At 38.7% G+C, this 26,333-nt stretch overlaps 1 protein-coding gene across 4 annotated transcripts in view; it reads right to left on the bottom strand.

Annotated features, from left to right (window-relative positions):
- Positions 1-26,333, bottom strand: part of LOC113533276 (cyclin-dependent kinase 17-like) — a 48,130-nt gene that overhangs the window by 18,530 nt on the left and 3,267 nt on the right. For 2 of the 4 annotated variants that reach the window (XM_053236074.1, XM_053236075.1), the window contains 10 exons: positions 18,740-18,892; positions 17,012-17,158; positions 13,656-13,789; positions 12,713-12,838; positions 11,000-11,056; positions 5,072-5,186; positions 4,821-4,915; positions 4,652-4,714; positions 4,269-4,392; positions 1,066-1,186 (listed from right to left, as the gene is read on the bottom strand). In XM_053236074.1, coding sequence (XP_053092049.1) covers positions 1,066-1,186; positions 4,269-4,392; positions 4,652-4,714; positions 4,821-4,915; positions 5,072-5,186; positions 11,000-11,056; positions 12,713-12,838; positions 13,656-13,789; positions 17,012-17,158; positions 18,740-18,869 — 1,112 coding nt within the window. In that variant the 5' untranslated portion in view covers positions 18,870-18,892. The remainder of the gene's footprint in view (positions 1-1,065; positions 1,187-4,268; positions 4,393-4,651; positions 4,715-4,820; positions 4,916-5,071; positions 5,187-10,999; positions 11,057-12,712; positions 12,839-13,655; positions 13,790-17,011; positions 17,159-18,739; positions 18,893-26,333) is intronic. The other 2 variants (XM_053236076.1, XM_053236077.1) reach the window with 1 other exon arrangement.

A 26,333-nucleotide genomic window follows, 5' to 3' on the forward strand; every position in this document is an offset into this window, starting at 1 on the left:
CTGGCCTTTCTGTTCTTGAGTGTTACCAGTAGTTTGCATGTTGAGGTTCTACATTCATGAAGGTGTCTCTTGATTGTAGACTTTGGCAATGATATGCCTACCTCCTCCAGAGTGTTCTTGACTTGGCTAGACATTGTGAAGGGGTTTTTCTTCACCAAGGAAAGAAGTCTATGATCATCCACTTTAGTTGTCTTCCATGGTGTTCCAGGCCTTTTGGTGTTGCTGAGCTCACCAGTGCATTCCTTCTTTTTAAGACTGTACCAAATTGTTGATTTGGCTACTCCTAAAGTTTCTGCTATCTCTCTGATAGGTCTGTTTTGTTTTTTCAGCCTAGATGGCCTCCATCACTTGCATCAAAACCTCTTTGGACTGCATATTGAGAGTTCACATGAGCACCTACCAAATGCAAAATCAACACTTGGAATCAACCCCAGACCTTTTATCTCCTTAATTTGTCATGAAATAATGAGGAAAGAGGCCAGACCTGGCCATGAAACTGCTTATCAGTCAATTGTCCAATTACTTTTGAGCATATGAGAATGGAGGGACTCTGTAAAATATGGCTATAATTCCTAAACAGTCAATGCAATATTTTTTAAAGCTGAAAGTTTATCCTTCAATCACATCTTGATTGCTTCATTTCAAATCTGTTGTGATAATGTACAGAGGCATAATTACAAAAATTGTGTTAGTGTCCAAATACTTATGGACCCGATTGTGTATAAAGGTGAAGCAGGAGCTGGAAAAATGTTGCACCTACAAACTCACAGACACATGCATCTCTCAAGCAAGAGTATAGACAGTACACCCTGTAATTTCAGTATAACTCAGGCCTCTCTAAATACATAAACACAGTGGTACCCTACACCCCACCCAGTGGCCCAAGGCCTCTAGATGCAGACATTGTTAGCTATAAATATAACCATCTGTAACCACCTGCTTTGGTTTATGACTCATTCTAAAATCCCTACTCTCACAGAAACAAGAAATTAAATGGAATAGGAGTTCTCTTCCACATTTTGCAGGAATCATTATGTGAGATGTGTGTCTGTGAAAATGTCTCACCACATGTCAATAGGAGTGGAGTACTCTGTTGATCCTAGTAACACGTCTGGCGGTCTGTACCAGAGTGTGACCACCTCATTAGAATATGTCTTAGTAGGTACAGACTTGGCTCGAGCCAAACCTGCAACAATAGAATTCATGATATAGCTATGAAGCATTTATTGGAAATAAATAAATAATACTGGATAGCAATAAAAAGCATTTCTTAGAAATAAACAGCATTGGAAATAACAATATTCATCACAGATGTTTGTGCTTTGAACACATCCTAGAGGAAAGCAAGAAGTCTTGTGAAATTCAAGACTACTTTAATCCCATTAATCATAATTGTAACATACTCGACAATATATAATTATTGTAAAAAAAACAAAAACTATTTAGCACTGCCCTATTCTTGTCCTTTTGAACTGGTTTTAAAAGACACTGACACTTTAATATTATACAAAGAAAAGTATTTTAAGGATGATGCCCAGCTGAAACACAATACACAATATTTATACTTTCACTAAAGTCTCTCTAATGAACTCAAATATAGACAATACACTTTACCCTCTTAAGGTCTCTAAATATAGTTATGATTATCTGTAATTTATCTATATCAAAAGCAATGTATGTAACTGTGGAAGCAAAAGATAACCAGCACAGAGCCGCATGTGTGCGTGTGTGTATAGGAGGGAAAATAAAACAGCTGAAAAGGGAAAGTAAAAGACAGAACAAAACACCTCGAATTGTTCCCAAGCCTGCCTCCTGCTTTCTCATTTCCTCCTGAACTTGGGAGAGTGTCACAGTAATACTTTAATACATCTTGCAGAAAATATAAATAATTAAATGTTATATAATTATGTCTTGCACAGTCAGCATCCACTTTATTAGGATCACTTGTACACCTGCACATTCATGCAGTTATCTAATCAGCCAATCATGTGGCAGCAGCACAATGCAAAACATTACACAGATACAGGTCAAGAGTTTCAGTTAATGTTCACATCAAATATCAGAATGGAGAAACAATGTGATCTCTGTGACTTTGATCGTGGCATGGATGTTGGTACCAGATGGGCTGATTTGAGTCTTTCAGAAACTGCTGATCTACTGAGATTTTCACACACAGCAGCCTCTAGAGTTTACACACAATGGTGTGAAAAACAAACAAAAAAAAAACAAAATAAAAAAAAATTGAGTGAGCGACAGTTCTGTGTTGATAAGAGAGTTCAGAGGAAAATGGCCAGATTGTTTTGAGCTGCCAGGAAGGATATAATTACTCATTTATTCACTCTTTACAACTGTGGTGAGCAGAAAAGCACTTCAGCATGCACAAAACATCAAACCTTGACGTGGATGGGCTACAACAGCAGAAGACCATACTGGATTCCACTCCTGTCAGCCAAGAACAGGAATCTGAGGCTATCATGGGAACAGGCTCACCCACTCTGGATAACTGAAGATTAGAAAGAAAAAAAAAAATCACCTGATCTTTTTCGAGTCTTCACCTGTCCAGTTTGGGTGAGTCTGTGCTCATGATAGTCTCACATCCACCTCAAGGTTTGTTGTTTTGTGCATGCTGAGATGCTTTTCTGCTCACCACGGTTGTAAAGAGTGATTATTTGAGTTACTATATCCTTCCTGGCAGCTTGAACCAATCTGGCCGTTTTCCTCCGACCTCTCTTATCAACAGTTTTTTGCCCCATTCTGTGTAAACTCTTGATACTGTTGTGTGTAAAATTCCCTGATCAGCAGTTTCTGAAAGACTCAAACCAGCACTTCTGGTAACAACAACCATGCCATGATCAAAGTTACAGAGATCACACTTTTTCTTTATTCTGATGTTTGATGTGATTAGATAACTGCATGAATGTATGCATGTTCCTAATAAAGTGGACAGTGAGTGTATATAAAATGTGTGTATGTAATATAATCAGCAATAAATGTTACTAGATATCGTGGAAACGTAGAATCATAGTGATATTGTATTACACAAGCTTAGATGATGTGCAGCTGTTGTGTGTTAGCTCGTATGTATGGAAAACTTTGTATTAATGAAATTTAAAGTTTCTCACAAAAACTGTAATGTGAATTGAGCTGACTTGGTATATAAAAAAACACAAATTAAAGTAATTTCTTATTAAACAATTAGTATTTATTATTATGAAAATTAATAGTTATATAAGATTTGCAGGCAAATAAAAGTCCTATTAAAATAAATACAGTTTTTAGTATTAGAGTAGACTCTAAAGAGTATAAAGCCATCCTCGGTTAATATTTTTACGCCATGCATTAGACATCTGTGTAACGGTTCAGCGCGGTGGAAACGCAGGTCAGTTTTAAAAGCATCTGCTGATCGCTGATTCAGCACTGACACTTTGGCAGCGGAAAATGGTTATGTGAGATAGTAGATCGATAACTGCAGGAAACTGCAACCTGAGGTTTCAAAATCACTTGTCAATTTAAAAAAAATGCATTTGTCTTAAAAAAAAAAAAAAAAAAAAAAATGTGTGTGTGTGGGGAAATGACTCATCTCAGTCAGTCTATCTAAAGCTTTGGGGGAATTTATTTTGGCCTTTTTTTCAACTTTCTTCTTCAGTCTTCAACTGTCCAGTTTCTGTGAATCTGTGCCCATGATAGCCTGAAGATTCTTGTTTTTGGCTGACAGGAGAGGAACCTGATGTGGTCTTCTGCCCTTGTAGCCCAGTAGTTTTGAGATGCATTCTGAGATGCTTTTCTGCTCGCCACAGTTGTAAATAGTGATTATTTGAGTTAATATAGACTTCCTGTCAGCTCAAACCAGTCTTGTCATTCTCCTCTGATCTCTCTCATCAACTAGGTGTTTCAGCCTGCAGACCCTCCACAAACAGGATGTTTTTTGTTTTGCGCACCATTCTGGGTAAACTCTAGAGACTGTTTCGTGTGTAATTCCAGGAAATGAGTAGTTTCTGAAATACTCAAACCAGCCCATCTGGTACCAACATCCATGCCATGGTTAAAGTCACGAAGATCACCCATTCTGATGTTTGATGTGAACATTAACTGAAGCTCCTGACCTATATCTGCATGATCTTTTGCACTGTGCTGCTGCCACATGATTGGCTGATTAGATAGCTGGATGAATGTGCAGGTGTTCCTAATAATGTGGATGGTGAGTGTATGTGTATGTGAATGTGTATTTATTCATGTGTGTTCTGGCACTGTCAGAAGTGTTTACTCACCGAAATCGGCGAGTTTGAGCTCTCCCCTGTCATTAATGAGCAGATTCTGGGGTTTCAAGTCTCTGTGTAGAACCTTGCGGCGATGGCAATATGCTAGTCCTCGCAACAGCTGAAAGAGGAAGATCTGAAGAGCAGATATCAGGATGGGGTAAGAAGAAGAATCCACTGATGGTAAATGTAAACCTTTTTTCAAGTTTTTCCTTTTCTTTCATATTTCAGATTGATATTGTTATGGCAATTTGGTTCTGATCTAAGCAAAGTTCCAGCACTCTTAATATCTGATAAACCTTTCTTCCAATATTCGTTAACTTTTGACCAATAAGACAGAGAAAACTCTGCACTACAAATTACCTGACATTGTTTAGAATTATGCATAGACTTACTTTGACATTATGAACACACATGATGCTCCCGCAGTCATCCATGTACTGCTTTAGATCCCTCTCCTTAATATTTATCAGGAAAAAAACAAGCATGTTAGAAAAGCACTCACACTAACCCACAAACATTAATGACAGATACATAGACGTTTACCTAATCTCATCTACCCACCAGGTACTCAAAGACCAGTGTTAGGCACTTGTCCGTGTGGATGATGTCATGAAGAGTGACAATATTCGCATGTTTTAAATCCTTCAAGAGGGATACTAAATTGTAAGACAAAGAGAAGACAAAGGCAAAAAATATTAAGAAAAAATAATCATTATTTCTTTATTTCATACATTTGTATAACTGCCTTTATTCTTCAATCAGTATTAAAGGTTTGTATGAGGGTGAATGTTGTGAACATGCTGAAGTATTACCTTCACGAATAGCAGTGCATGGTGCACCCTCTTCATGCTCCAGCCGAATCTCCTTCAGAGCCACCAGATTATCAGTCAGCTTACTGCGCCCCTTATACACTGTTGCGTAGGTTCCCTATGAGGAGGATGGGATAGAGTTCATCAAGAATACATCCTGAACCTGGAAACCATCACTTCTTGTGACTGCATGTTTGGATATATTTATGGACTCCCATTTGGTCTATGGCACATTTAATTTGAATAAATATTGGACTTCAAATGAAGATTAGGATTATACCTTAATCTTATAAAGTGGTTGTTCAGGACCCATCTGTAACCACTTAGTTTGTTAACCATACAGTACTTATACCACAGCGCTGCTGATTTCTCCATTCTGACTGGTCAGAAGGTGCTGATGAATTTTCGATAACAGCACAATTATGACATTTTCAGCTGCATGGAAAATCAGCTGTATGTTAACCTGTTCTCACACGTTATCATTTCTTCAACAACAACTCATTCACAACAACTTGTATGGCGGAAGCTCACGTAACTTAAGCCTTGGAAATAACCCTCAGTTATTTGAGTTAGTTTTGGAGTTTAATATATTATTTTAATATTATTTATTGTAATTCTACATTTTTCTTGTATTTTATTTTAGAATGTTACTTTGCACTCTTTGAGTTATTCTCAACTATAGAGACCTTTTTTTTTGAAAGGTGGCTTGCCGGAAGAGCCCAGAGTTCGTGCCTGCACGGAGATTGCGTTTTACACTTAGATCATGCATAGATGGAGACGGGTCACGGAGTCACGGAGCTGAATTAGATAATTAAGGACACTCTCAATTTAACCTAGGCATCCAGTCACTGTTTGTTTTATTTTTGCAGTATTTTTGTTGTTTGGCACCTGGTTGGAAGGGAGAACAAGCTAGTCATGTATATTTATGCATTTGTATATTATATATATATAGCATATCTTGCTTTATGATTCTTTCAAGTGTTTGCTTTATTTATGAGTAAAATTATATTGTGATAAATGTTAGTATTATTTCCATTGTTTCTTTTCATTTATATGAATGAGAATTTTTAACGAATCCCAATATTGTTTATCTGTTCTAGCTCTTACGGTTTTGTGAGTTAAAAAGGACAATAAATGAAGATAGAATGACAGTACAACATTAGTTAATGAGCAAAATTCTGTGTGGTTTTCAACTGCTCTGCCAAATACAAGGGAACCATCTTAAACGACCATCTACTTACAGGCCCTGACCTGACGAATCTAACTGGCATTCTTTTGCGCTTCAGACAGTACCCTGTATTCCTGATGTGTGATATTGAGAGGATGTTCCACCAGTTCCACATCAGCGAAGCAGATCGCAACTACTTGCGATTTCTATGGTTGGGAAACAAAGATTTCAACTCATAGCCTCAAACCTTCCGCACGAGAGTACATCTGTTTGGTGCATCATTGTCCCCCGAATGTGCTAACTATGGGCTAAAGCATCTCGCAAGAGAAAATGAGCAACTGTACACCCTGGGCTCACAATTCATTATACATCACTTCTACATGGATGATGGAGTTTCCGGCGTGGAAAGCACAGAGAAGGCCATCCAGTTGGCTCGAGAGTCTCGTCAGCTTTGTGGGCTGGGAGGTTTAAGGCTGCATAAGTTTGTGTCCAACGACAAGGCAGTTTTGCACAGCATTCCACCCTCTGAGCGTGCTGTAGACATCGTAGCAGTTGACCTTTCCCTTGCTGATCAGCCTTTGGAAAGAGCCTCGGGCATTTATTGGCAAGTGGAACATGACAATTTCAGATTTCGTGTCAACCTTAAGAATCAGCCAGCAACCCGTAAGGGCATACTGTCTACTGTGGCCTCATTGTTTGATCCTTTAGGGTTTCTTGCGCCATTCTTGCTTAAAGGAAAGGCTGTTCTTCAGGAAATGTGCAGAAATGGTATGGCTTGGGATGATCCCTTACCTGACGTTTTGCAGCCAAGGGGGGAGCACTGGAAGGCTGATCTTGTCAACCTGGAAAGGATCAAGGTTTCTCGTTGTATTGTTCCTGTGGGGTTTGGCAGAATCAAAAGGAGAGAGATTCATCACTTCTCAGATGCTAGTACAAGAGGATATGGCCAGTGCTCATACCTTAGGCTCACAAACGAACAAGGTGACGTCCATTGTGCTCTGCTCATGGCAAAATCTAGAGTAGCCCCACTCAAGGTAACAACAATTCCTCGGTTAGAGTTGACTCCTGCGGTTGTGTCAGTTGCAGTAAATGATGTGTTAAAGGAAGAAATGGATCTTACAGATGCAGAGGCATATTTTTGGACTGACTCTCAAGTAGTGTTGGGTTACATCAGCAATGAAGCCCGTCACTTCCACACGTTCGTTGCAAACAGAATTCAGAGAATTCATCGCAGCACAGCTCCTCAACAGTGGCGATATATTCCCTCAGACGAGAATCCAGTTGATCATGTGTCACGAGGTCTGAGTGTTGACAGTCTTGTCACTTCCAATTGGTTTACTGGACCAAAGGTTTTATGGGAAAGGCACATACCTCTCTCTGTGGATGTTAACGCACAAGTTCCGATTGGAGACCCAGAGGTCAAGAAGGCTCAATCTCTGAAAACACAATCAGCGGAATATCCCAGTTTATCCAACCGTCTCACAAGGTTTTCTTCATGGTCCAAAGTCATCCAAGCGATTGCACGCCTACTCCGTTGAGCCAAGAAGGACAAGTCAAGCATTCAAAGTACAGTAGTAGAGCATGAAGATGCTAAGCACATCAACAAGGATTTACAGAGCCAGATGTATCCAGAAGAGATAGCCTTAACTTAGTAAGGGCAAGCAACTCCCACACAACAACAGGCTTTACTATCTTGATGCCTTGGTAGATCACGATGGATTGCTTAAGGTGGGAGGAAGGCTTTGTGATGCTTCTGTTCCCAACTCCATTAAACATCCAGTGATAATTCCAAAGGAACACCATCTCACAAAACTTCTCATCGCTGATTGCCATGAAAAAACTGGACATCAAGGTAAGGGCCTGACCATAAATGACATCGGCTCAAGAGGGTTTTGGATTCCAGGTGTAAATAGGACTGTAGCCTCCTTTGTACAACAGTGTGTATAGTGTTGTAAGTTTCGCAGACCCACAGAAGAGCAAAAAATGGCTAACCTGCCCTCAGAGCGTATATAGATCCATCCCCTCCATTCACGTACTGCAGAATGGATTCTTTTGGTCCGTTCATCACCAAACAAGGGCGCAAATCATACATGGACTTGTATGGACTTCTCTTTACCTGTTTCTCTTGCAAAGCCATCCATATTGAGATGCTGAGTGACATGTCCACAGATTCTTTCATCAACGGCCTGCGATGTTTCATTGCGATCAGAGGAGCAGTCCGTCAGATAAAGTGTGACCAAGGCAGTAGGAGAAGCATGAAGGAGATCGACACAAACTATCTGGTAACACTCTTAGCAGAAAACCAGTGTGACTTTGTCTGCAATGCGGCCTATTCAAGCCACACTGAAGGAGTTTGAGAGAGACAGATTAGGACGGTGAGAAGTATACCACTCTGTCTCTATCTTCTGGAAGTCTTGATGACTCTTCTCTACGGACCTTCTTCTACGAAGCTATGGGGATTGTAAATAGCCGACCGCCCACAGTAGATAATCTGAATGATCCTAAAAGTCCTGAACCTCTAACCCAAGCCTTACCAGCACCGGTAAGTTTGTCTGAGAAGATATGTATGCTCGCAAGAGATGTTGTCATGTCCAATACTTAGCAGAGCAATTTTGGGGCCGCTGGAGGAAGCAGTACTTGTCTAACATCGCAACTAGACAATGCTGGCTTACACCAAGAAGGAACATGCAAGTGGGAGACATAGTCTTGGAGAAGGCAGACGATCTACCCAGGAATGAGTGGTGCTTGGCAGAAGTTATTGAGACTGTCGTTGACAAGGATGGTTTAGTGAGAAGAGTAAAGATACGTTTTGGAGACAGAAAATTGGGCAAGGATGGTAAACGTCTGCACAAATCATCAATAGTTGAGCGCCCAGTGCAGAAACTGGTCCTGCTGCTGGAGGCAGCCTGAACTTCCTGATATATCCTTTAATTTATGCAATTCACAGTAGAATATGTTTCACTTCTGTGTTTGCTTTTACATCTAGCCTTAGAAAGAGAAAATTTAATTTAGAAATCATTCGTGACTAAAGTTTGTGATTTATAGCCACTCATGATTTGGTGGGAGTGTAAATAACCCTCAGTTATTTGAGTTAGTTTTGGAGTTTAATATATTATTTTAATATTATTTATCATAAGTCTACATTTTTCTTAATATTAGTTATGTGTTTATTCTAATTTAGAATGTTACTTTGCACTCTTTGAGTTATTTTCACCTATAGAGACCTTTTTTTTGAAAGGCCAGAGTTCGTGCCTGCAAGGAGATCGCGTTTTACACTTAGATCGTGCATAGATGGAGACGGGTCACGAAGTCACGGAGCTGAATTAGATAATTAAGGACACTCTCAAGTTAACTTAGGCATCCAGTCACTGTTGTTTTATTTTTGCAGTATTTTTGTTTTTGTTGTTTGGCACCTGGTTGGAAGGGAGAACAAGCTAGTCATGTATATTTATGCATTTCCATATATATAGCATATCTTGCTTAATGATTCTTTTATATGGGTTTGCGTTATTTATGAGTAATTTTATATTGTTGTGATAAACGTTAGTATTATTTCCATAATTTTGTTGTTAAATAGTCGATTGTTTCTTTTCATTTATATGAATGAGAATTTTTAACGAATCTCAATATTGTTTATCTGTTCTAGCTCTTACGGTTTTGTGAGTTAATAAGGACAATAAATGAAGATAGAAAGACAGTACAACATCAGTTAATGAGCTCAGTCCTTTATTTCTCCAACTGAGCTCCTACAAGCCTAACAATAAACATTTTTAAAAGAAACATTTTTTTATTTGACAATGATAATCCAGATTATCAGTGTCTATATAGACATTGCTCTGGTGAGGCTTAAGGAAAGGAAATGCTTTAACATGTCTGAAAGAAGACTCAGTCCATGTTAGAGCTTTAAGGTAAAACTGTTCCTTTAAGAGAGAAATAAACTGTTCCTTTAAGAGAGAATAATCTGAAGGCACAATTTGGGAAGTTTTTTGGGAAAGCAATAACCATGCTGTGACTTAGTATGCACATTTCACTGCAGCTGATGCGTGTTGTTGGGAAATTATATCTCAATTATCAGCCCTTACACCACGGTAAACCAAACAGGTACACATTGTAAGTATATAATTACTGACCACAGCTATCTGACCACCATCTATGCCTGTCCATCAGTGGAAAGGGGCCAACATAGGAGCACTACTAACCAAATATTATTTGTAGTAACCCAGTGGCATGGCAGAGTGTATGACACTAGTACAAGTATATCAGGCACAACACTGATGTTATTGATTATTGATGTAACTTGTAGGTGTATAATTCAGTACGATAACCCATCATCATTTGTTATGATGCCAGTTTCTGACCACATAAATGCCGCTCAATATTTTGATTGGTGGAATACTCTCAATCCAGCAGTAACATTTGCAGTAACAAAGGTGTGTGTATTGGGTGTCAACGCCCTTATGGATGCTCATGAGTACATGGGAGTTTGGGTTGTGGATATTCATATATGCCATCAGGAAAATAAATAGTTGTGTAGTATTTTTTGAAAAGCTGTCCATTTATATTAATTTTTCCACCACCAGTGAACCACAACCACTGCATAAAGATGGGATGCAGTATTTTACATTTTAAATTTATCATTAGAGTTAAATAAAGTCCCTTTCGATTCTCCACCTTTGTTTTTCACAAACTCCTCTGCTTAAACAAATGCTTAAATTAGAGGTGAAGCTGTGAGGTGATAAATGATTACAGGATTATGAACTTACTTCTCCAAGTTTGTCCAATTTGATGTATGTCTCCAGTTTCCCGAAGCCAATTTCAGACTGTGTGAGAGAAATAAACAGTAAGAATTTAGCAGTCATGCTTCATAGCGACATTGTCTGTCTGCTATATGTTATATACCCATATAAGAAGAGTTGAGATTTTCAAGAAACTATTTTGATTATAATAACCATTATCTATATTTCATTTTATTTGGCTTTATTGCATTTACTATCTTGTGTATAGTGCATTTACACATTTACTATACTCAAAGCCCAAAGCCATGAAATAACTCTAATATGCCTAAAAATGTGTATATATTTTAAAATGTAACAAAAGTTTTCTTTAAATCTCTGGCCCTGCATGTCCACCCCGACATCCAACACTTTGCTCTTCTTTCTCTTATGCCTGGTGGGTAGAAAAACACTTTGGTCACTTACAGGACATAAACTAGGCTAATACAAACCTAAGGGCACACTGCGTGTGTCTACTGTGCTACTTTTGTATAGCTACTTGAGTTTCTGCCAGAGGGTAAATGTGTTCCCTTTTTTCCATGTATCATCAGATAGTTGTATTGAGTTGCACTCCTAATATACACTCACTGGTCACTTTAACAAGAACACCTGCATACCTGCACATTTATGCAGTTATCCAGTCAGCCAATCATGTGGCAGCAGAGCAATGCAAAAAATCATGCAGATACAGGTCAAGAGCTTCAGTTATTGAGACATCAAACATCAGAATTGGGAAAAAGTGTGATCTCTGTGACTTTAACTGTGGCATGATTGTTGGTACCAGAAGGACTGGTTTGAGTATTTCAGAAACTACTCCTGGAATCTCCTGGAATTTTCAAACACAACAGTCTCTAGAGTTTACACAGAATGGTGCAAAAAACACTGAGTGAGCGACAGGTCTGTGGGTGAAAACACCTTGTTGATAAGAGGGATCAGAGGAGAATGACCAGACTGGTTTGAGCTGACAGGAAGTCTATAGTAACTCAAATAAGCACTCTTTACCACCATGGAGAGCAGAAAAGCATCTCAGAACACACCACACATCAATCCTTTAGGTGGATGGGCTACAACAGACCACATCAGGTTCTACTCCTGTCAGCCAAGAACAAGAATCTCCAAAAATGGACAGTTGAAGACTGGAAAAAGACCAGGTAATTTTTTTTTTAATCTTCAACTGTCCAGTTTGGGTGAGTCGGTACGATGTACTGTGACGATGTACGATGTACAAGCCTGGCCAACTTCCACCCAACTGCTTTGACTTGAATTAACATTTTAGCCTGAACACCTTCCTCTACTGACTCACTAACGCTACTGCTTTACATTTTAACAAAATGTAAAATGTTCTTTGTGTGTGTGTGTGTGTGTGTGTGTGTGTGTGTGTGTGTGGTTCAAAGCTTGCTTTGAAACTTCATGTTCAATGCCTAATGCGAAAAAAAAAGATTCAAGTATAGCTTGGTATACATAAGCCTTTACAAATTAACAATTTATGGACTTATTTAAGCAAAAACTTAATATCAGTTGATTAAAAAAAAAGATCACACATCTACTAAACGTGGTATTTAACAGGCAAGTTAAATCCGAAGTCTTTGAGCAGGAAAATTAAAAAACATTAAGGAACAACTTATAAAAAAATATAAATGGGTTAATCTGTGCTAATAGTTGGATTTTACAATACTAGGAGTGTTCTCTAAGTAATTGGCTTACCAGTGAAGCTCGCCGTAGCCTCCGACTCAAGGGTTTATCGAAGGGAGGACTGTTCATAGCAAATTTTTCCAAATAGCCCTCCGGCAAACGGATATCCACCGGCAGTGATAGACGCTTATTAATGTCCTACAGAGGAATAAAGAACATGAGAGTGACTGGGTAAGAGGAGTCAAGTTATATACACATTTAAAATCAATAAATCTTATGGGGAAATAAGAGACATGGGGATGGAAAAAACATCACTAAATATTAATTTCATGGCAGAAAGCACAAAATGCTTATCCTGCACTGCATAAATACACGAATACACATGTGATATAATGTACCAATGAGCTCAAATGATGTACATATACAGTGCAAATTCAATACACTGTGGTTTTAAATTCTCCCCAGTTCACCATCTCCTGCTAACTTTATTTTTTTTACTATTATTATTGTTGGTGGATTCCCACCTAATCTGTAGAACTAAACAACTTCTTAGCACAGTTTACAGAGAACACAGTTATACATTGTGTTACATGTATTAAAAATACAAAATATTTTTCCAGTGAAAATTTTTCCATTTTGGTAATTTTCTTTTTTTTTTTTGGCTCACATCAGTAACGTGTTTCACAGAAACCCAAAGGGAAGAGGAGACAAAATGACACCGCTAATGGATAGCAATTTTAAATGAAACAGCTCATCAGCAAAAAAGGCAACACGGGCATTAAACTCCACTGTTAACGCCCTAAGTATAATCTGAATACAGATGCATCTCCATTTATATTGCTTTCTGTTCGTATACATTTTTTCACTGATCTTTATCAGGCAATTTTGCAATTTATGGTTGTATCCGTGTGTGTGTGTGTGTGTGCGCATGTGTGCGAGAGAGAGAGAGAAAGAGCTTATATTATGGATAGTTATGTAGATTGTACGTCTGCTGTTCCAGATGATTGTGTATTACCTCATTGCAGATACGCCGTGAGTGGTTGTTACGCATTCGCACTCGGACAGGACTCTGCACCTCATCGGATGAAGTCCCTGATGCCTGATCACTCTCTCCATCAGACCCCATTTTCACATTTTCATGCACTATGCCTTCAAACACACACACACGCACAAAATCACTATGATCGTAAATCACTAAATCTTAGTACACCTAAAATCCTAATGGAAGCGGTTTGTAACAAAGTGTTCTGATGCTTGTGAGGAAAAATTTTGCAATAAAAACAACATCAAAACTACACATGACTCATGGATTGCCTTTTAGAAACTGCATAGAGAACAGCTAATCCCATCTCTGGGACAGAACATTTAAACAGAAGACTGCATATTTATAGGAGTCCTACTGCTGCTTCTTTGTCTTCTTTGACTCACCTTTTTAATATGTGCATCATTTGTAAAGTCTAATTCATGCTTCATCAGAAGTCCTTCTGACAGCAGACTAATACATCTTTAAGGAAGTCCTGCATGTTCACTGTGCTTCAAAACACTAGAAGAACCCTTGCTGTCCATCAGATAAGGGGGTGTAGTAGTACATAGCAAGGAGTAATGGGCAAAAGGGAATTTTTTGTTCTAATAAAGAAACATTGTGAGGCTCCCGAGTGGCACAACAGAAAAGCGGTCCCCTTATCATTAGGAGATCATGAGTTTGAATCCTGATGATGCCACATACCTCCGTCAAACCAAAAGAGCAAAACTGGCTGTGCTCTCTTGGTGGGAGGAATGACATTACTGTATCCCCAGTCAATCCAGGGACTGTGGGTGTCAGACCACGTATGCAGAGTGAGTTATGTTGCCCTGTGACGCATCAAGAGTAACAGCTCGAAAACATGCAGTAGCTGGTTTCACGTGTCTTGGACGAAGCACATCAGGCTTCACCCTCCCGACTGCTAGAGAGAGCTAGCTAGTGGGTAAGAACTGACAAATGAGCAAATTGGGAGAAAATGATGTAAAAATGAAAAACAAACATAGCATGAAATAAACTGTGTACATAAAATATTACAACCTTTTGAATATTACAGGTAATACAAAATATTACAAGGCTTTTGAATTTTACTTGTTTCAAGCAGAACACTTGCATGACTTTGCCCTATCTTAAAGATTTAACATTTACGGCATTTAGCTGACGCCCTTATCCAGAGCGACTTACGTTTATCTTATTCATACAACTGAGCAGTTGAAGGTTAAGGGCCTTGCTCAAGGGCCCAGCAGTGGCAGCTTGGCAGTGCAGTGATTTCAACTCAATCTTCTGACCAGTAGTCCAATGTCTTAACCACTGAGCCACCACTTCCCTTTTATTTCCCAAAGTAAACATGATTCAACAAAAAAATTAACTCTTTACAAGCCTAATTCATATTCAACTGCATTCAAACATTAAATCTGAATGCAATTTTAAAGGAATTTGACATCCCTACAGTCTGATCATGATGTTCTGCAGAATCATACAAAATATAATCAAAGAAACAGAAAAGAAAATCATGTACAAGATGAATGTGGATTCTAAGGAGATTAACTTATAGACATGCACAAGATAGGAAAAAGCTACAAAATAATATCCAAGTGTTTGGAGATCCCAGTCAGCACTGTTGGATCAATTGTGAGGACCCCAGTGCTTCCTAGACAAGGCCGTGCCTCAAAACTCAGCCTCAGAGCAAGAAGGTGACTAGAGGGGAAGCCACAGAGAGGCCAAAAATTACGTCGAAGGAGCTGCTGAGTTCAGTGGCTGAGTCTGGAGTGAAGGTGCACCAGTCAGAGAGAGCAAGAGCTCTGCATACAACTGGCCTGTATGGGAGGGTGGCTAGAAAGATGCCATTACTGAAGTAAAAAACCACATCAAAGCATGTTTGGAGTTTCCAAGTGACAAAAAATCACCCAGTTAAAAGTGAGATAAAGTTTTGTGGTCAGCTGAAACAAAAGTGGAGCTTTTTGGCGAAAAATTCAAAACGCTATGTGTGGTGCAAACCTAACACTGCTCATTCCTCAACAAACACCATCCCAAAAGAGAAGTGGGCGTGGCAGCATCATGTCATGGGGATGCTTTTCCTCAGCAGGGACTAGGCACCTTGTTGAAACTGAAAGACGGATGGATGGTGCAAAACACAAGGAGATACAGCAAGACTGCTTCAGTCTGCTAAAAAAAAAATAAAGCTTGGGAGAAACTTCACCATTCAACAGGACAATGATCCCAAGCACAAAGCCAGAGGAACACAGGAGTGGCTGAACAAATAAAGATGAATGTTCTGCAGTGGCCAGGTCAAAGTCCCGATCTCAACCACTCAAGAATCTATGGCACTGTTTGGATGAAAATCACTCAGTCAGCGTGCAAAGCTGGTAGGAACATACCCCAACAGACTTAAAGCTGTTATTGCAACAAAAGATAGTTCTAACAAGTACTAGTCTGAAGGGGTGGAATAATTATATAAGCAGCATTTTTCAGTGATAAATAATGAATTTTGACTTTAAGAGTATATTGGTTTGAATAAAAATACTAGCTGGAACAAAGTGATTCTGAGGAAAGAGGATTCTGATGGCTTTTAAGGGGGTTGAATACTTTTGCAAAGCATTGTATGTCAAATCAAAATCGCCACAAATTAATCAAGATATTTTTTTAAACATGGGCTAAAACTAACTACATCAACATTGACATCTGACTGCAAAATATGCATTGTGCAAACTGTACAAACAAAATCCTTTTGAAAGAAAAAATGCATTTATTAAACAATATGTTGTCTTTATACTAAGGAGGCTCTTTACATGCCTTCCTTTATATGTAATTACACATCATTCCTCTTGAAAAAGCCTGGACAGCACTACTGCCATTTGGTGTTTGTCTATTATCTATAGACTGACATTTGCAAGTAGAAGAACATAAGCAAAAAAAACAAGAAACCACAGAGATATACAGAAAAGTCAGAGATGCATGCAAAGGAGAAATATAAAGACTAGCCATGTGCTGATAACTGGTTATGTGATCACACTGAAATATTCAACATGGATGATATTCTTATTGTGAAACACTTCACAATATCACTGAGGTGATTTTGCTTATTAGCATATTTGTACTTGACCTCTTTAATCAGCCAGCATTCTGCAAACATTCTGCCTTTGCAGAATAAATGTCATTTCAAAAAGAAATTAAGACACATAAAAATAAAAAAGATTTAGAACAATAAAGTTTAGCTTTCACTGTGAGGTTATAATAACATGATACCGAAAATGATCAGAAAAAATGTAATTGTATTATAATTATTATCAAAATCAGCACATGCCCAAAAGTGGAAGGAAAAGATAGATAAAGAGGGAAAGATAGAGAATCACCAAGAGAGCCAGTCCGGTGAAGAGAAAGGTAGGGTCGGTCCAGGCCGTCTCTACGCATCGCGCCGCGCCCCAAACCCCCTGCGTAGTGGCGCAAGAACGAAGGGGCACTTTGGGATGCGGGAGGGGGCACAGGGCAAACCATGGACTCTAAGAGAAGATGAAAGAGAGAGAGAGAGAGAGAGAGAGAGAGAGAAATGAAATAGAAAGACGAGCAGCTGTAGGAGAGTTGGGTACTGAGTTACCTAGAGGTCAAAGCAGGAGCCATGCAAGGGAAAAAGTGTGACACAGAGTAGAACTAAAATATAAAGTTACATAAACGTAAGCAGTTGTAGGACAGTTGGATATAAAGTTCTTGTCAAAACAGGCACAGTTACAGGTCAAATATATTCGCGTAGAAAAGATTTATCTATTCAAAAGTGACAGATGTGGCAGAATACAATCCAAGCATTAACTCTTGGCAAAATGAGGTTCTTCAGTTGTTTAAGCTCTACCTGGAACCCTTTCTGATTGTCCACAAAGGGCCAAAGATTTTTAAGATTTTTTTCTCTAAGAGCATATAGCTGAACAGTTTAGGATTAAGGATTTGGCTCAACAGTGACTTTCTGCAAAGAGTAGGCCTATATCTAAATACAGTGCAATGGCGATGTCATAAAATAATCCCACTTGTAAAACTGCTATCCTTCTTCTCCAAATGGATTAATATCATTCCATGATATCACTTAACAGCCTTCAGTGAGAACACTATCTGCGCAAGATCTGTTTTTAGACTCTGTTTAAGCTTTTATACTAGTTGGTCAGACATTCATGTAACTAACTAGTTCATGTGGATTTGGGGTTTTCGCTGTGACGTTAGAGTTTGATACCTGTTTTGAAACAATTAGATTGTTTTAGCTACTTTTCACTTGTTTAACTGGTTCTGGGGCATTCCCAGAGCATCCCAAAGCTTAGCTGAGCTGAATAAGTACATATATATAGCTATACCCCAAGTCCTCTTGTTGTTTTAAACAACAAGACACACAATAATACACAATAAAATTACATTAACTTTTAATGAGATCAAACCAACCAGCATCAGACGCTAAATCCTACAGATCCCTTTAAGCATGTCATTGTGTGTTCCGTCATATTTTGTGGAATAAACTGAACTTTGCACTAAGCACTTTGACCTTGATTCAAACTCCTTTTCATTTTCACCTAGGTGTTTCAGCTCTACCAATTAATAAATAAATAAATAAATAAATAAATATTTTTAAAAAACACTACGTAGACAAGTGCCACATTAGACAGCATCAGAATATTACAATACTGTACCTTCCAGGGCTGAAATTTCAGTGTCAAATATCTCTAAGGCAATGTTTCAGTAATAATTATTATTATTACCACCAATATTAGCACATTCCCCAATTCAACACTATTAAAATTTTTTTTTTTTTTTAATTATTTCTTTTTTAAAAATTAAGAAAAATACATAGTCATGTTTGAAATATTTTTTAGGAATACAACTGTTCATAAAAAAATGTGGACATATTTATAGAAGTGCTGTCACTTTGTGTACTTTGTGAAAGTAACAGTTTTCCTTCGTCAATATGTGCTTCTCACAAACACGATGTAGATTCACTGATTTTATCCTTACATATGCGTTACGTATCACAGCCCGCCATCAATACAGCTAGCTACAGAGGCATTCATTCATTCATTCATTCATTCATTCAAAATGTGTTTCCTCACCATTTTCCCGTGTCGTAGGTGGCTCATCTGCTGCTGCGTGTTCTGCAAGCTCTGACAAGTTTTCGTCCACTGGCCGGGCACTGCGCAGGCTCATAGACAAGCGTCTCTTAATAATCTTCATGCGGTCCATCTGAGCTCACTTCATTCAGAGGCCTGCAAGGACAATCATGCTTCAGTCATATGCTACAGCTTCAGCATATTAGCCTTTGTTTTTTATATATATATATATATATATATATATATATATATATATATATATATATAGTTAAGTGCCACATCAGACTTCTGGTTACATGGTTTACCTCTAGGACTAATGTCATCCAGATCCAGGGGGTCTGACTCTTTTTTTTTTTTTTTAATCACATGACTTTAGTGGAAATTACCATTAACTAGTATCATTGTTGTTATGGTCATTATTTAGTTATCATAGTTGTCTAATTTCCTGGTGACTTTATATGAAGGAAGTGTTGTTGGAAGTGTTGTTACTGATACATAGTGTTTCAAATCTACGGCTCTACTGGCTCGAATAAATTAATATGAAGGCACATACACTCACCATCCACTTTATTAGAAACACATGTACACCTGCAGATACAGTGCACGAGTTTCAGTTAATGTTCACATCAAACATCAGAATGAAGAAAAAGAGTGATCTTTGTGACTTTGATCATGGTATGGTGGTTGATACCAGGTGGGCTGGTTTGAGTATTTCAGAAACTGCTGATCTCCTGGGATTTTCACACACAACAGTCTCTAGAGTTTACACAGAATGGTGTGAAGAACAAAAAATATTGAGCGATAGTTCTGTGGGTGGAAAAACATTGTTGATAAGAGAGATAAGAGAGGAAAATGGCCAGATTGGTTTGAGCCGCCAGGAAGGATATAGTAACTCAAATAATCACTCTTTACAACTGTCGAAGCGTAGAAGCTTGAGGTGGATGGGCTACAACAGCAGAAGATCACATCAGACTCCACTCCTGTCAGCCAAGAACAGGAATCTGAGGATATCATGGGCACAGGCTCACCCAAACTGGACAGCTGAAGACTGGAAAAAGACCAGGTGATTTGTCTTCTAATTTTCTAAGTTTCTGAAATACCCAAACCAGCCCATCTGATACCAATATCCATACCACGGGTAAAGTCACAGAGCTCACATTTTCCTCCATTCTCAAGTTTGATGTGAACATTAACTGAAGCTCTTGACCTGCCACATGATTAGCTGATTAGATAACTGCATGAAATGTGCAAATGTACAAGTGTTCCTAATAAAGTGGGCAGTGGGTGTATATTTACCCTATTGTTCTCAAAAATTAAATCTGTGCTGTGATCATGAGGTGGTCCTCTGTCATTCTTTCCTCTGGAAGGGCTCCCTGGATGAAAAACACTTGAGATCCTTTAACATACATAATACTGCTTTCTGTTTTCATTAACTCTGATACCCATAAGACTGTAGAATCAAAGCTGCAAGCAGCGTTTTCGGGGGCCAAGCATGAAGTGAATTTAATCTATGTGATGCAAAAACTGTAAAATTCTTATTTTCCCTTCTTCTGTGGCTCAGCTACAGGAAGGATAATACAGCACTTGTAATACAGCATAATCATCCAAACCTTTAAACAATTCCTGTTGCACTTTTTCTATACCTCCTGTACTGTTCAATAAGTCCCGTTGTTCCATCTTTTATATATAGAAAATAGAAAACACCCAATATAGCTCAACTTCATGCTGTTTGTTGTTCCATAAACAATACAAACAAAACAAAATAAACAACCCCCCTTGTAGAAGAATGCACATAATGGTATATGTACAGTATATACAAATGACAGGGACTACATTCAGCGTTTTTTTTTTCATATTTATAAACAACATTCCCTTATTAACTTATTTCTGGCTTTATTATCTGGCAATCAGATACTGAGGATCAGATTGTTGGTATTAAACACCTGACAGATATGGGATCCGTGTTAACGTATTTCCCAATCCTATACCGTCCCCTGATGTTTTTCTCTAAGTGCTGTAAATGCATGTGATCTTTGACAGACTACACAGATCCTGCATGTGAACATATGACACCTTGTTTTAAAGCAGCGTTCTCAAATTCAATCATGAAGATCCCCTGCTCAACATGGTGTAAAGTTCTTCCATCCAGCTGAACATGGATGTGATCATTAGCTGTGGTTCGTTTTCCAAAAAAAAAAAAAAAAAAAAAAAAAAAAAAAAACACACCGTAGTCAATTACATACAACAAAGAGCAGATTAAACTAAGTGCTTCTCTGTTATCTCGGTCCCAACGACAAAACGCAGCAACGATCCGCAGTTAAAAACAGTTTCTATTTCTAACAGTTGTGCTAGTCTGTGCAAGACTAAAGCAGTTCAATAGCCAATCAAACCATCCAATACTAAAATATGCCCCTTCCAAACCCCACAGCTGTACATCATGGCTATTAGTTCCCAAATGTATTTCAGTATTTTCAAAATAACATAATATGAATACATATATGCAGCTTGCCTAAACAGATCTTTTACCAAGAGCCTAATATGGTCTCATATTATGTAGGTAGGTAAGTAGACAGACAGACAGACAGACAGACAGACAACATTCTTTCCCATCTTTGGAAGACTGCCTTTGAAGACTGGCTTTACAACACAGGTCACTTACATGCACCTACGCACATGATTTGACAATCAATACTAGAAAATATGACCAAAATAAAAACATTAATACAAAAGAGCATCAATCATATCCACACCCCTTGGGTGTTATTTAATAAGTTCTGAACAGACAGAAAGCTGAGCAGATTGTGAGAGAGACATTCTATTCTTAGTGAATTTGGAGTCTCTCTCAAAATCTGCTCAGCTTTCTGTCTGTTCAGAACTTATTTAATGTCAAATAACTAATCTCAGATAGTTTACATTGCCACAAATAAAGTATAGCCATGACAAGAAGTAATCTAATTTACTGATATGCATAACAGGAGGCTGCAGATGCACCATTTTACCTGTTAATTCACTACACTCTGTAGGGTAAAAATAGGTTTATGTCTAAATACCATTGCACACAATGCTTTTTAAAGCTGCAGCAGACATTTTATGGGACACTAAACGTATTGCTGCTACCCTATCAATAGTTTACAATTTACAGCCCATGTGTATTCTGTGTATTTACTGTCCTGTATATTTATTGTTCTGCATATTTACTGTCCTTTCCTGTCTATTTATTGTCCTGTGTATTTACTATTCTGTCCTGTGTATTTATTGTCCTGTGAATTTATTGTCCTGTCCTGTGTATTTATTGTTCTGTCCTGTGTATTTATTGTCCTGCACTCGTCTCACACTGCTGGGTATTTGCACTTTATGTAGTCTCGTTTCTGTGTTATGTTGCACCATGGTCCTGGAGAAACGACATTTCACTCCACTGTATACAAGCTATACAGAGGAATGACAATAAAAACCCACTTGGCTTGACTTTAATTATGCATCTGCAATAGTCACTGTATTTCTTGTCATTTTTTTTATTTAGCTTAGCAATTTGATTTAATATAACAAATGTAATGCCTAACCCCAGCTGGGGGTATCATTGTGTTGTGGATTTTGTGCCTTGAGTTCATACTTCTCCTAACTGGTTGGTGAATATGAATGGCTTTTCTGGCACAAACGAAACACAATAAGACAATCTTAAGGCATCTGTGTATTTGTCACTGTTTTCTCTAGTCTCCAATACTAGTTTCCTAGTTTAACTAGCTTCCACACTTAACACATTTCTCTGCTAACATGCTTTATGTTGTGGTCATACTGAAACACATGCTACTATGTATAAAGCTAAAGCTAACTAGTAAACTCTGTGCTTCATTGCTTAGGGATTGTTATTTTACAAAAAAGGAAAGAAAATTCACACTTGTTTGTTTCACTGCACTGTTACCAGTCTGAAGTTGGTTTCTTTAAAAAAAAAAAAAAAAAAAAAAAAAAAAAGTGCAGCTTTTTATTAGCATACACTGTTCAACCTTAAATGACTGCAGGTATGAGATTGCACCTGTAGAGGGCACTCATTAGTCTTCTTTAAGCTGTGTGGAGAATTGTATTGTAGAATGGCAATGAACTGATCATTTATACCACTTTAGCATGCTTTTTAGGGGACCAAGCACCAAAGCTGCGTAGGCACCCTATTGTTATTCTAACTTTTCTTCTTATTCTTCTTCCGTTTCTTCTTCATCTGGCTAGGGTGTCTATGGCAAAGTCAAAAGCTGTGAAATTTGGCACACTTATTGGGGTGGGTCTAAGGAACATTCTGACGAAATTTGGGCCAAGCACTGCAAACGCTCTTTCCTGTGATTGCTCAGGCAACAATTGTATCACATCTGTGAAAGTGCGGTTCACCAAGTCTGGGTGCTTGGCCCCCGAAAACGCTGCTTGCAGCTTTAATTTTTTTTATCTGCTTTCATTTTTTTGTTGGCACGAGTTAGGAAAAACATTTATTGTTCGAACCATTTTCAAAGAGTCATATTATGTGGTATAAATTCCTAAATAAATTGCCATATTGTCCTATATGAACCAATGTTCAGACCACTTTTTAAGGGGATAAAACATATCTGGCCAAGAAGAACTCACCATGTTCTCTCTAGAGGAGTCAATGCTCAGACCACTATATGAAAGTTTCACCATGACTTCCTAAAATGTTGGTTCTAGCCTGACCCAAAGTCTTCTTTACCCTTAAAATGATCACACTATATTGTATAAAACAGCTATTTTCCTATAGTTTCACGTGACACCACACTGTATAATCGCTGCCACTTTGAGTAGACAGACTGCTCTAATGAGATGCGTTTTATTTGCTAGGCTGTTGGTTGTAATAACCATATAAGAAGCGTGGGATTGTCGTTTTATTTTACCATCACAGAAGACACTCCGGCCACTGCAATAATGCTATCCTGCATTAACTAATGTTACTGCTTTGTGAATTATATCAATGTTCGCCATATTACCTGTGCACAGAGCTCGAGAGCTGGAGTTGGGAGCTTCTCTTGTTAAACACATCTGTCAAAAGTAAATAATGTGGGGTTTTAACCATCTGCCATTTAGTCTTATTTTTAACAGTAGCAAAAGTTAGTTTGAGGAGATCGACTCCACATGACATATCAGAAAAGCATAAATTTGGCACGTTTTCTGCCAGCTGGAATCAGCAGTTTGGGAGAAAGTACATAAGTATCACAGTCCATTTGATCAACTTTGTTGATGTACCACTTATTCTCCTCTCTAACATGAATTTTTTGGCTATCTTACACCAAAAATGTTTAGACCGCTTTAAGGGTTAATACGTTTTATCTGTTTAAAATCTCACCTCAATCTGAAAGAACAGGACTTCCTAAAATAGGACAATTTGTTCCAAGTCTGGCACCAAGTCTTCTTCACCCTTAACACATTACACACCGAGGACCCATTTATGGGTCCAGACTCACATTCCTCACTTATGTAACTACATTCCTTTCCTTAGTTAGTTTCATTGTAGTGACTGAATTAATACTGGACACAATACTGAATAAGGGACCACCGGTAATTACAAATGCCGATCTCCAAACAAGGGAGTAAACACTTTGGGCTAGTAAAATAAAGAGATGTTAGGACTCCATTAGGGCAAGGCTGCAGGGCCAGACAGCATTAGCCCGAGGCTTCTTGAGGCCTGTGCTGACCAACTGTGTGTAGTACCATAGTGCCTGTGCAACCTGGACCTGGAAATATGGTTTTAGCCTGCTTCATTTGGACAAAACAGGCAAGACTTTGTGCGTCATGTGTTTGCGGGTTGTCTGTGTCACAAAACAAGCCTTTCTACTTAGTAAAAAGATAAGCAGGATGCAGATGGACATTAAGGCAGAAGATGCCGGCAGACTGAATAAATGAATTAGGAAAGCTGGACACCAAATTGGACTCGGTGCAGCTGGATGTTCAGGAAAGGATTGTAGCTAAACTGTTGCTCATCACAGACAATGTCTCCCACCCCCTCCATGACTAGTCTAGTCTAATCATACGACAGAGCACTCTTAGCTCCAGACTAATCTGGACACAGTGCAGCAAGGGGTGATATTATGCATATATCAGAAAAAGTAAGAGTTGTATCATGGTTAATATCAGTCTGAAGATTTCTGATGAGAGCGGTAGAGTGCTGGACATGTGTAATTACAATTACAAACTGTGAAGAAGAAACACTTGAATATTTTCTCTTGGAACATTACTAATCCCGTGAAGTCTAGGACAAAATGCTTAAAACATTTTGGCACTGATGACGGGAGAGAAGATCTGGCATGAATGCTATAGGCGGTACAGTGGCACAGCGGGTAGCGTTGCTGCCTCACTGCTCCGAAGCTCATGTTACTGTTTCTGTGCAGGGTCTCATTGTGTTCTCACCGTGTCTCTGTAGGTTTCCTTTGGGTTCACTGGTTTCCTCCCACCTCCAAAAAACATGCCAGTGGGTTGACTGGAATTGCAAAATTGCCCTATGAGTGTATAAAAGTTTGTGTGTGCGCGCTGAGATGGACCACTGTCCTATCTAGGGTGTATTCCTACACCCAGTGTTCCTGGGATAGACATATTATAACATGATTATGAATGAAGACTTTGGGTCAGGCTGGAGATAGATTATCTTATTTCAGGAAGTCAATTTCTTTCAGACTGTGGTCAGATTTTTGTGGCCCAACATGTTTCAACCTTTTAAAGTTACACTATATACACTATATAAAAGTATGTGGACACCTGAGTACTGATCATCCCATTCCAAAACCATGGACAATGGTCAGGGTTCTGTGCAGGCCACTCAAGTTCTTCCACACCAACCTTCCACATGTCTTCCTGGACCTTGCTTTGTGCACAGTGGCATTGTCATGCTGGAACAGGTTTGGACCCCTTAGTTCCAGTAAAGGGAAATTGCAATGCTACAACATACAAAGACATCTGTTGGGAAGAACCACGTGTGGGTTGATTGTCAGATGTCCACATACTTTTAGCCACATAGTGTATCTGTATCCAGCTGGATATAAATTGAGGAGGAGTATGGTGACCTAAGTTGTTTGGTGAACTGATCAGGAAAATGAGGCTTTAATGCAATATAATATGATCCTTTTAAGGGTGGAAGCGAAAGCTGCTAAAATGTGCAATTTGTGCAAGTGTGCATTTGTGCAAGTGCCGTTTCTAACTATGTGGCAACAGTTTGGGGAAGAACCACATGTAGGTGGATTGTCAGATGTCCACAAACTTTTGGCCATCTGTGCAGAGTTTCTGTGCAGGTTCTCACTGTGTTCTCACCGTGTCTCTGTGGGTTTTCTTTGGATTCACCGGTTTCCTCCAAGCTCCAAAAAAAACATGCCAGTAGGTTGACTGGAATTGCAAAATTGCCCTATGAGTGTATGAATGTTTGTGTGTGTGTGTCCTGAGATGGACTACTGTCTTATCTAGGGTGTATTCCTGCACCCAGTGCTCCTGGGCTAGATTCTGGATCCAGTACGAGCCTGATCAGGATGAAGTGGTAATGAAGAGGAATGAATGAGAGTGCCCTCTACAGGCTGAACAGCGTCCCTGTCATCATTTAAGGTGGAACGGCCATGTCTAATCA

This window comes from Pangasianodon hypophthalmus, chromosome 8 (assembly GCF_027358585.1).
Source record: "Pangasianodon hypophthalmus isolate fPanHyp1 chromosome 8, fPanHyp1.pri, whole genome shotgun sequence".
Taxonomy (NCBI): Eukaryota; Metazoa; Chordata; class Actinopteri; order Siluriformes; family Pangasiidae; genus Pangasianodon; species Pangasianodon hypophthalmus.